Source organism: Callospermophilus lateralis, chromosome 15 (genome assembly GCF_048772815.1).
Source record: "Callospermophilus lateralis isolate mCalLat2 chromosome 15, mCalLat2.hap1, whole genome shotgun sequence".
Classification (NCBI taxonomy): domain Eukaryota; kingdom Metazoa; phylum Chordata; class Mammalia; order Rodentia; family Sciuridae; genus Callospermophilus; species Callospermophilus lateralis.
Genome location: NC_135319.1, coordinates 39945184 through 39958070, shown reverse-complemented (window position 1 = coordinate 39958070; position 12887 = coordinate 39945184). Strand labels below are relative to the sequence as shown.

General features: G+C 33.2%; 1 protein-coding gene across 1 annotated transcript in view; it reads left to right on the top strand.

Moving 5' to 3' along the window:
* The window catches only part of Ctnna3 (catenin alpha 3), a 1643966-nt gene that overhangs the window by 442210 nt on the left and 1188869 nt on the right, over positions 1–12887 (top strand). Inside the window, exon 7 of the mRNA XM_076834267.1 lies at positions 671–874. Coding sequence (XP_076690382.1) covers positions 671–874 — 204 coding nt within the window. The remainder of the gene's footprint in view (positions 1–670; positions 875–12887) is intronic.

Genomic DNA, 12887 nt, shown 5'->3' with positions numbered 1-12887 from the left:
TAAATAAATAATTAAAATTCAGAATTTTCTTTGATATGTTAGTGGTAAAGTTAATTAGAGTTTATGACTTACAGTGAAGCATAATGAAAATAATATTGATTTAGGTATTATAAGAACAGAATACTTGTCTGAACTTCACACAGTTTATTTGCTCTGTGACCTCAGCTTCACTCATCATCACCTGAAATGTGTAACTAATAATGCCTTTGCTGCCCACCTCCTCAGAGTGTGATTAAGATGAGATGATATATATGAAAATACTGTTAGTGCCATCTAAAATGTTATGGCTATAATAACAGTCAATATGTGCCATTGTATGAAGTATTATTGTCATTCATCTGACAGTTTATGATGCAAACAATGTTAATATTACAGTTTTACAGACATGGAAGTTGAGGCTCAGAGAGCACAAGAAACGTTGGTGAGTGAGAAAGGCATGATTTGAATCCAGGCCTGTTTGACATTAGAACTAATGCTCACAATCATATCACATCACATCACATTCATCTGAAGAATAATTGATGTAAAGTCTTACATGTAACCAAGCAAAAATAGTTTTTTTTCATTATTATTACATCTGAATTCTAAATGTGAAAGCAAAGTAATATTTGTTTTTCATGAAAATGGAAGGCCATTGAGTTCCAATCTTCCAATTGTGTTCTTCTCTTAGAATTTAATTGTCCTGAACCCACTCACAGTGACGGAAGAGGAAATAAGACCATCACTAGAAAAACGCCTTGAAGCCATCATCAGTGGGGCTGCTCTGTTGGCAGACTCTTCATGTACAAGGGATTTCCACCGGGAGCGGATTATTGCAGAATGCAACGCCATTCGCCAGGCTCTTCAGGACCTGCTTTCAGAGTACATGAACAATGTAGGTGACGAGTTTGTCTACATACCTGTCCCCATTTCCCTATTTGAGTATATGTTGAGAAATGCTTTCAGAAGATAATCAATTATGAATTAGTACGTGATTTTCATGGGTTGGCTTTCTAAGCAGATTTTGCTTGTTTGGTCACAAGGAACTGTAACCCTGGGAGTTTTCTAGGGATGAAATCAGAATCAGAATGACATTTACATGTGATTGTTTTATTTGTGGACGTATCTAAATATTAGATAAATAAGAGTCAGGATAAGAGAAAAGAAACTAAGTCTGTACATTAATTTAGGGGATAAAAAGAAAATAAAGAAAGTGGCAGATTGCTCAGTATTAAGTTGGTGGATAACAAAATGGCGTTAGAGTTCAGAATTTAGATAGTATTGGATAACAGTCAATATTGCAGTAAGCATTGGCCATGAACTATATTTGAAGGTATAATTAGCCCATGGATTTTGGAGAGTTCTTTTTAGTTTTATATGCTCAAAAATATTGATGCCTAAATTTAGGAAAATATTTGTTTCAAGATCTTTTTAGTTTCCTTTTATATGTAGGTATCACCATCTATGGAATGTCTATAAATGTTGTTTCCATTAATTATCAATGCTATTTGCAAAATGAACACAAAAATATTGAATATAGTGTTTGCTGAACAGTTAGTTATCTTCCCTAACCAAGGTTTCTCTTTCTGTGGTTTCACTTACTCATGGTCAATTGTAGTCTGAAAACATTAAATGGAAATTTCCAAAAATGGTAAGTTTTAAATAACTTTAATTATAGTATATTTTATGGTGATTTCATCATTAATTATTAGTTAATCTCATACTATGCCTAGTTCATAAATTATACTTTATCACAGGTGTATATGTAGAGGAAATACAGTAAATACAGTTTCAGTATTGTATTTGCAGATATTCACTGTGGTTCTTGGAATGTATTCCCAGCAAATAAGGGTACTACTATATATTAATCAAAAAACTTTTTAAAAACAGAACCATAGAGTTATATTAGGAATAATTTGTATGCCTTATTTTAAGTGACATAATTCAAGGTTCATGAAGATGTGTTTTGAGAATTATTAGTCACAAAGGATATGACTTTTTGGTTATGAAATTAAAGATTTGTAATTGTTCAGTATAAGTATTTTTATATGAATAATTGAAATGTGCTAAAATTAGTTAATGAGTTTTGAGGATACTTCAACACATTTGATGCATCTTCATGTTCTTAATATTTGATGACTACTTTGGCTTCTGACCAAAATTTTTTTGACTGTCAAGAAATCAGAGTTGTAAAGCAGATTTTTTTAAATAAAAAGCACATATTAGTAATGTCATGTCCTGCTAGAATGTCTGAAGTTAAACTATTCCAATTTTTAACATATAAAATATTCTTGTTTAAATGTTTTTCAAGTCAAGTCATCAGTCACAAGAAATTCAGGAGGTAATATTGTATTGGAAAGCCTGGTCTGTAAGGTATTAAAATTATTATTCTCACCTTTATAGAGAAATACAGTTATATATACACTTTATAAATTATAGATAAATCCACTTTATCTAAAATATAGTTATTTTGTTCTTTATAGATACAAACACAGACACATGTGTGCACACTTACCCACATTAGTAGAAATTGTTGCATAATTTGTGGGGCCTAGTATCAGATGAAAATGAGAACATTCATATTAAAAAGAGAAAGAAAAAGAAAATAAACTTTTTTACTTCCACAGTGTCTCTTGACCTGGAAAATATTGTTTTTATTTGCCATTTAACATTATGTTTCCTAGAGTATATGGGTAGTTATGAGGTGAAGACAGACTTTCACAGGTCTTTTTGGTCCTGCCCCATGGCCCTGATCTACTCTGAGGTTAGCCAAGGCCTCCCCCAGGAGAGGAGGATGGCAGTAATTCCTGGGCAGATAAGGTGTTTGAGAATCTGTCTAAGGAAGTCACTGGAGGCAGGACTGCATGTGAGCCTATACAGGTGCTTCCTATCCCACTGGAATATACAAATTCAAAGGTAAAATTAAGAATCTCAAGAACAGAGCATTGAAATCCATGCCTGGGACAGCCTTCTATACATGGGGCTTTGTGCACAGTTGCAACCTTTTAAAGTTGGCCTTGTACCTAATAAGCATTTGTCATGTAGATTTATGGCTTTCTCTAACTTCCAGTTAAAAACTATGCATAGCAAGGGTGAAGTGATGGAAGCATTCAGCCCTGGGTGTAATCATTGAGAAAGTGCATTGTCATGTATAGAAATTTATGAATAATAATAAAAACCAACTAAGTCAACTCTGCTTTTTTAATTGTTCCCAAGCACCAGCAATTCTAAATCAGTCATAATGTTTTTAAATAAAATTCTTTTATTTTTCTAAGTTCTAAACAATTGTGTCTATTTTTGAGTTTTAATAATATATGTAATTCAAATTAGAACATCTTTAAATATTATCTTTCATAATCATTGTATTTTTTTCAGTTGTAGGTGGACATAATACCTTTATTTTGTTTATTTATATGTAGTGCCGGGGCCTCACATGTGCTAGGCTAGCGCTCTACTGGTGAGCCGTAACACCAGCTCATCATTGTGTTCTTTATAAATAGAGTAGATTTAAACTGATTACACAGTGATTGTAAGACAAATGGCTAGAAATTGAGTCACTTCAATTCCTATTATTTTATGTGTTCATTTGGAGTTCTGAATTTAAAAATTTTAAAAAATTATGGTGAAAAAGTGTGAACTGCAATTATGATAATTATGGAGAGAAGGTGAGGTTGGTCAATGCAAAATTATTTCATACATGAAGTATTTGAATCTAAACAACTTCTAAATTTATTATTCTTTTGAAAATTATTAATTGCTTTAAATAACATATCAAGAAAATGATGATTATTACTGAAAAATAATTTTGTCATAGAGAGAGAAAGAGGTTTTTAAAATGTTTACTCTAGGTATCAAGTATACTAAGTAAGCCACTGATTTTTCTATTCATTGCTATTCTTTTTCATAGCAAGGATTAAACCTTGTCAAGTACACAAAACTTATTATGTTGCTAATATCTTATGTTAGATATTTTGATTTCTAAACCAGGTAATTTCTACATTTGAGGTGGAAAAGAGATTTTTTTCATTTATAATGTTAAAATATTTGAGAAAGAATATAAATACTATTTTCTTTTTATAACTTGTTCAGATGATTAACTCAATTTTTACTTTTTAGGATAGTCTTGGTTGTAGGAATCCAATTGATTAAATTATAGTACTATTCATCTTTGATGAAGGATTTCTTCTTCCTCCATCCCCAACTTTCCCTTTTCTCCCCTTCTAAAAAAAAGTACAGACTCACTGAAATACCTCTCCCTTGTGGTCCTTGCCCCTTCTTATCTATCCCATTTGGAATTTCTGTGTATTTGTCTGCCTTCCCCTCTAGATAGGAGGTCTAAAAGAGTGGAAATGTATCTCAGGCCATTAGTACAAAGTCTTTCAGATACTCATTAATTTTAATTTGGATCCAGGAAAATTAAATTTAATGATTCCTTCTTCTTGGTTTTTAAAATTAAAATGACAATGTGCCCAAAGCAATTAATTAATATTTGTTTTTCATATCTATATGATAATTATGGAAAGAAGGTGAGGTTGGTTAATGGTGAGAACAGGAACATAGGAAAGGAAGAACACAGAAGCAAGGAAGCTGTTCTTTGGGGGATGTTGGGGACAGTGTATGTCTTCTGTTCTCTTGGGCATAATGGTAATGCTTACTGTAGAAGGCATCGTGTGTCAGAAAATGAAAACCCTATTTTGTGTGGTAATGTCAGGTGATCTGCACTGATATTGATGATAGAGGTCAGAGCAGTAGAGTAGTAGCTGAATTTATGTAATGGTAATTTATATAGGTGGAAACCCTTTATGTATAGTAATGTTTTGTTGATAAGTATAAGGTATTACTAGTAAAAATATGAATGTATAGTATTGGAAAATAGCTATTCCCCAAACATCATAATAATTGTTTTTCAAATAAAAGGGCAAATGTGACTGAAGCAAAAAAAAAAAATTAAGCAACAGGAACAAATCTGGAAAACTGTAGGGTATTATCAGAACTTATTCCAAGTTTTGTTTTTGGTCCAGGTTTACATCACAAATTATGCTTCTTTTAATCTGTCATCAGTTTTTATCAAAGGGAATATACTTTCTTGGAACTAGTTGAACTCAAACCTTGTTCAGAATTAGCTCAAATACTTAGGAGAACCCAAGTACTTAAAGTGAGTCACATCCTAGTTAGAGGAATATTGTGTCTTCTTTGGTGGACCAAATTTGCCTTTCAGGTCAGTAGCTTTTGTAATTGTGCTATATTGATAGAGTAAATGCTTAAAGATGTTTTGGATAAAATAAAGACAACTATAGAAACTTAAAGTATGATTAATATTCATAGAAGGGGCTGTGGCTGTGACTCAGTGGTAGGGCGCTCACCTCGCACATTCAAGGCCCTGGGTTCCATCATCAGCACCACATAAAAATAAATGAATGAATGAATAAATGAATGAATGAATGAGTGAATGAATAAATAAAGGTATTGTATTCAACTACAACTACAAAAAATAGATATTAAAAATACTATTTAAAAATATTATAGAAATCTGTAGATCTCAGATGAATGTGACTTCAAGGCTTAATTTCAGATTTTATGTGTGTTGAGTTTAGAACAGGTTGGCAGTGGGATGTGAATGCAGTTTATATTTGTTTTGAACTCAAAACATCATCACCACATGATTCATTTGAGTCTAAATAAATTTATTTCCTTAAACAGAACAGCAAGGCTCTATAATTTTTTTTTTAACTTAATCTCTATGTTAAATAAGTTTAATGGTTTTTCACATTTGGAATAAATTAATAATCGATAAATGCATAATTATAGTAAGAGATAGATAAACATAAAATTTATTTTGCAATTGTAACAAATTACCACAAATTAGTGTTTTAACTCATACAAATGATCTTATAGTTCTACAGGTCAGACGTCCGGTTTTAAAAAAGTGTTTGAAATCTGCATTGTTTACTAGAGTCTCTATGGAAGAATCCATTTTCTAGCCTTTTCCAGCTTCTAAAACTCATGTCTCCTATGCTCATGGCCCTCTTCCTTCCATCTTCAAAGCCAGCAATGTGGCATTTTTCTGTCACTTCTTCTTTCCAGGACATCTCTTTCTCTGACCACACCAGGGAAAGGTTCTCTGCTTTTGAGGACTCATATAATTAGATGGTTGGGGTCCACTTACATTGTTCAGGATAATTATCCCATCTTGAGGCCTTCCACCTTCACTATATCTGTAAAGTCTCTTTTGTGAAGAATGTAATATTCAGAGGTTCTGGGAATTAGGAAGTGGATATTGGGGGCTTATTAAATATCAGTTTTCCCTAGTTTCTTCTATGGAAATGTTTTCAATCTTAGATTTTGAATCCACTGTAGTCAGTATACTTCATCCGCTTTAAGCTCTTTGCAGACAAATCATAAGTCTGTTTTGTTTGTTTTATTATAAGCCTGAAGCACAATGCCTGGCATTTTAAGAAAGCTAAATTGTATTTTTAAAAGAATGAATGAAATTATTGCTTATTGTATGTGCCATGCAATGGAGAAACAGCCTCTTTGACATTAATTGTAATGAGTTTTAAGTGTCTACTAAATTTATGCTAGACTTCCTGTTTTAAAAGGTCTATTTTGCAAAGTATATCTCTTCTAAAAACCTATGTGAGTATTCAGAAACTTTTTTTTTTCATCACAGTCCCTGTATTTGGATCAACATCTGGCTGTATTCCAAAATTAGATTTTTATTCCTTAAAAATATACTCCAGAGAAACATTAGAATCAGAGAAAATATAGCTTTTGTCTTTTAAAATGTAGGGATATATATTTCTAAAATATTTCTACTGATTTTTTTATATCTCCATGATTGGCTAGGTTTAGATCATCTTTTTTGATACATAACATAATAAAATAATTTTTCAGTAGATGGAGCAGAGCAATGGGACCCTCCAAAGAAAAAGAAGTCTTAGGGAAATCAATTATTTTTACATGGTGTTTTCTCTATAATTGGTGAAAACAGAACTGGATGTGGGTAGCTATCATATTTGAGTTTTAAGATATTGGCAGACATAGGTATTTTGGTGAGAGTGGGTTGAAATCATATTGGTGTTAAATGTTGAATGTGTTGCTGGACAGGATCTTCTGGTGATAGGATATAATTGGTGAAGTTAACACCAGATGACAACGTTAGAGACATGCTGCTGGAGTAAAGAAGTAAGGCCTGAGCATCACTCAGGGACTGATTTACATTACTTTACCTCTCATCGCCTCACTATTTTCTTCTTTTATTGTCTTCTGTGAAAATGAGTTGTTAGTTTTCTCTACATATTTGTCTTAATAAATAATCAATGGATTGGCTTTTGCTCTTCTTCTTCATTTGTGTGTCTTGAGTTTTATGCATTTCCTATCTCAGAATTCTGAATTTTCAATAAAGCCTACAAAGAGTTGTTATGGAATTTTTCTTCCAAACAAAACTGCTACCCTGCTTCTGAAAATCCTTTTGGAAAATAATTTATCCATAGTTAATTTCTCCTGATTATAAGGTAAAGCAGTTGGGAGTATCCATATGCAATGACTCTTTGGATACTAGAGACAGATTAGAATTAAAAATATAAAAATGTAAAGATCATTCAAAACTTATTTCCTTTTCTTTCCTTCTGTCTTTTTACACAAATGGTGCACAACTTTTCATTTCTCTGGTTGTACATGATGGAGAGTCACACCATTTGTGCAATCATACTCACACATAGGGGTAATATATCCATCTCATTCCACCATCTCCTCCCCCCACACACCCTCCTTTATCCTCCCTCCCCTCTGCTCAATACAAAGTTCCTCATTCTGTCCTTGTCTCTCCCCACCCTCATTTTGGATTAGCATCTACTTATCAGAGAAAATAGGTTTTTGAGATTTGCTTACTTTGCTTAGAATGATATTCTCCAACTCCATCCATTTATACATAAATACCATAATTTCATTCTTCTTTAAGGCTGAGTAATATTCCATTGTGTATATATATCACAGTTTCTTTAACTATTCATCTATTGAAGGGCATCCACAGTTTAGCTATTGTGAATTGAGCTCCTATAAACCTTGAGGTGGCTGTATCACTGTAGCATGTAGGTTTATAATTTGGGGTATAGATCAAGGAGTGGGATAGCTGGGACAAATGGTAGTTCCATTCAAAGTTTTCTAAGGAATCTCCATATTGCTTTCCAAAGTGGTTGCACCATTTTGCAATCCCGCCACAATGAATCTAAGTAACTTTCCCCCACATCCTCAGCAGCACTTATTATTGCTTGAATTTTCAATAATTGCCATTCTGATTGGAGTGAGATGAAATCTTAGAGTGGTTTTGATTTGCATTTCTTGAATTGTTAGAGATGTTGAACTTGTTTTTCATACATTTGTTGATTGATTGTATATATTATTCTGTGAAGTGTCTGCTCATTTCCTTAGCCCATTTTTGATTGAGTTGTTTGTTTTTTTGGTGTTAAGCTTTTTGAGTCCTTTATATATTCTGGATATTAGTTCTCTATCTGATATGCATGTGGTAAAATTTGCTCCCATTCTTTATGCTCTCTCTTCACTTCATTAATTGTTTCTTTTGCTGAGAAGAAGTTTTTTAGTTTGAATCCATCCCATTTATTGATTCTTGATTTTATTTCTTGTGCTTTAGGAGTCTTGTTAAGGAAGTCAGGTCCTAAGCTAACATGATGAAGATTTGGGTCTGCATTTTCTTCTTTTAGGTACAGAGTCTCTGGTCTAATTCCTAGGTCCTTGATCCACTTTGAGTTGAGTTTTGTGCAGAATGAGAAGTAGAGGTTTGATTTCATTTTGGTGCATATGGATTTCTAGTTTCCCTGCACAATTTGTTGAAGAAGCTATCTTTCCTCTGTCTAGTATGAGATAACTGTATTTATGTAGGTTTGTATCTGTGCCCTCTATTCTTTACCATTGGTCTACATATCTGTTTTGGTGCTAATACCATGCTGTTTTTGTTACTATTGGTCTGTAGTATAGTTTAAGGTCTGGTATTGTGATGCCCCCACTTCACTCTTCTTGCTAGGGAATGTTTTAGCTATTCTGGATCTCTTATTTTTCCAAATGAATTTTATAATTGCTTTTTTCTGTTTCTATAAGGAATTTCATTGAGATTTTGATCAGAACTGCATTAAATCTATATAGCAATTTTGGTAGTATGGTCATTTTGAAACTATTAATTCTGCCTATCCAAGAGCATGGGAAATCTTTCTACCTTCTAAGGTCTTCTTCAATTTCTTTCTTTTGTGTTCTGTAGTTTTCATTGTAGAGTTTTTTTTTACTTCTTTTGTTAGAATTATCATTATCAGTCCAGGTATGCTATTTTAGTTGCTTTATATTTTTATACTCTTAAGTTTGTTCATTATGCCCCAGTGGCTGAGTGGTTGATTGTGTTCAAGGCCATGTTTTTCAGTTTATAGATATCTGGATTTTATACCTTCGTTAACTTAAGGGAAGTAAACAATATTCTATTTAGGTCTATACAAGAGTAGATCTGCCAAAATTAGAGATATCAATAAAGCTTACATTAGGGCATTAGTTCAAAGTTCAAGAAGATATAAAGGAATTGTCAAAATGAAAGGGTTAGCTAGGGTATTGAAATATAGGAAATGGTAATTCAATATCCAGGGAGTTGAGAGAATTAATAAATAGTGGGGGTCTGGTAAAATGGGTTTCATTTTCCTTGATTTCTTTTATAAATTAATGAGTAGATATTAGACAGGTATTTGAGTATATGAATTATCCTGGAAATAAGATTATATTGTTTTAACTATTATTTTTCTGAGCTGCTTCAGGGTCTAGTCTTATCCTTGTACTTAAGGTTTTTTAAGTTTGGAACTAAGTGCCTATTAAATAATGACTTCAAATCTTTCTTGACAAGTTATTTTTGTTCATCACATCTGTTGTTGAATGTCCACTCCAGGATTTAAGAGGCCTGTGAGTCCTCACTGGGCAGAAGGAGAACTCTAGACTCCTTTCTTGAGGAAATGAACTATTTTTATAATTTTTTTCTTTTCCCTGAATGCTTTAATTTATCTTCAAAGTCAAAGTTAATAGGGAGAATCCTATAGAAATGCAAGATACATGGTAGTAAATGAATAGATAAATCTTAGAGCTGGAGATGTAGCTCAGTGGTAGAGTGCTTTTCTGACATGTGTGAGGTTTATGTAAGGCTCTGGGTTTTGAGTTTTGATCTATAGGACAGGAAAAAACTATATGTGTTCATATATATGTGTGTGTGTATATATATATATATGTGTGTGTGTGTGTGTGTGTGTGTGTGTATGTGTGTGTGTGTATAATTGTTTTTAAACTCTATTTTTTTAAAGAGGAGAGAGAGAGAGAGAGAGAGAGAGAGAGAGAGAGAGAGAGAATTTTTAATATTTAGTTTTTTAGTTTTCGGTGGACACAACATCTTTGTTTGTATGTGGTGCTGAGGATTGAACCTGGGCCGCACGCATGCCAGGTAAGCGTGCTACTCCTTGAGCCACATCCCCAGCCCCTTAAACTATATTTTTAAATGATAAGATACTATTTAAATGGAGCTAGAAAGCACAGGAGAATAAGGTAATTTTTGTAAAATCAAAAGAACTAAAAAATCATGGGGGAGATCCTAAAGTACCAAGACTTAGATGTCATACAGAGAATAATACATAGCTGAAAGTCCTGAAAGGTTATCTACATCTTCTAGGTCAGAGAACCAAAACATTGTTCAGGCACTGCTTCCTGCTATGGTTTGTTTTGTTGTTTAGTTTTTTAACTTTAGGTTTTACGAAAAAGTTCTTCTTTACATAAAAAGAGAACTGAATTGAATGGTAGAAATGACAAATAGGACTCTATAGAGTCTTCATACAAGTTTTTTCTGACTTGAAGCAAACTTAACGGTCCAGAGCTTTATGTATTTCCTAGCTAACAATGAATATTAGAATGAGAAAAAAATTGTTGTCTTAGATTACTACATACCCTAGAAGCCAATTCTGAAATAAAGGTGAAGGTTTATTGGGACATTCCCTGAGGATGGATATATATATATATATGGCAAAGGGAGGAACTACACTAAAGGAAAGGCCAATCAATCATATATATATATATGAAGGTGAGGTAGACAAGATTGATAGAGAAGCCAATTTACAATACGTGTCTCAGTAGTCTTATTGTCCTGAACTAAGTCAGGGAATGGAGCCTTTGTGTTCTTGCAACTGTCAATCACTGGCTGTGGGTTACCTCTAGAACCCTTGTAACCTTGGATTTCAAGACAGCTCCCTGCAACTGAATGCAGATGTGAGTCATCAACAGCTAATATTTCCAGCTGTACAGGGAATCCCTTGAAAAATAAATCTGGGAGAAACAACACCTTATCCACTATATCAGTTAATAGCAAATATAAAAAACATTTTTGCAGCCCTTGAACATTGAAACATTGTCCTGTGTTAGTAACTATAGTCATTATATTTGACCTTCTAGACTATTTAATTTCCCATTGGAAATTATTAGGAAGAATATAATTTGAACACTGAGAATGTTTCACTAAAATAATTAACAGGTATTAATCTATCTACAAAAAGCATAGAGGTCAGGACTGTCTCAAGTAAACTGTAATGTATGGCCACCTAGAAATTACATGACTGAATATGTATTACAAATACAGTAACATTCATAAAGGATTTTAAGGAGTGTTTTACATTTTGCTAACAGATTCTATGTTGGCCATAAAAGATAGCTAAAATTTAAAGTTAGGATTAAAATTCAGTTGGTGTTATTGCAATTTCTAGTTCCATAAATCTGTAGACACTGTTCTGAGAACTGGTGATTTTAGTCTGAACAATTGCAGTCTTAGTTGTTAAGGAAAATCTGACAAACAAGCAAGTGAAATGAAGCATGCTAAAAGCTGTAATGGTGGTAAGTACTAGGTACAATAACAGCACAAAGGAGGAAATGACTAACTCCTTGGGTCAGCCGAGGGCAGGCCTCAGAGAGGGGAGGGCTCTATGCCGGCTTTTGAAGGACTTGTAAATTGCTCACCGCACAGCTGAGCAGTTGTAACAGACTGTGCAGAAGCACATAAGCAGGAGCACGGAGTGTGCTTGGTGTGGAGAATATATGCATCTCAGGTTGGATGAAATATAGCAGGAAGAAGGAAAGGTGGGACTTGAGACTGTCCTGACCATTAAATGGCAAATATGTTTCTTTTCAGTATTTCATAAACATAATCTTATTTATGTTTATTTGCTTTCAAAGCAAGCGAAATTTCAATTTAATACTATCTTTCTTTATGAATCATTCATAATATCACCTTTGCTGTTGATTTATCTTTATAAATTAATCTCCATTGAACTTCTTTCAGAGAAATTTGGAGTGAGGCTCTATAGTTAAAAGTTTTCTTGCAGAGTTCAGTGGCACACATCTGTAATCTCAGTGACTTGAGAGGTTGAAATAGGAGGATCTCAAGTTCAAAGCCAGCCTCAGCAACAGCAATGTGCTAAGCAACTCAGTGAGACGCTGTCTCTAAATAAAATACAAAATAGGGCTAGGGATGTGGCTTAGTGGTTGAGTGCCCCTGAGTACAATCATCAGGAAAAAAATATTTTCTTACCATTGTGATGTAAATTAGGATCAAAGGCCAATTTGTAGCTTTATTTCTGAGCTTAAGGAGGTTTAGGAGAGTCACATACAGATAAGCAACTTTTACAGTGTATTTTTTTGGTTACTTGATACTTAATTAGAGAGTATGTAGTTAGTGACCTCTAAATTGCTAATTAGCCCACCATATTTTGTATGGTGCTATATAATGGGAAATAAGATTTACTTTATTTTCTGAGTCAGCACTGTCCAATGGAAATATTATGCAAACTGTGAGTAAATAACTTTAAAATTTTCTAGTAACTACACATAGT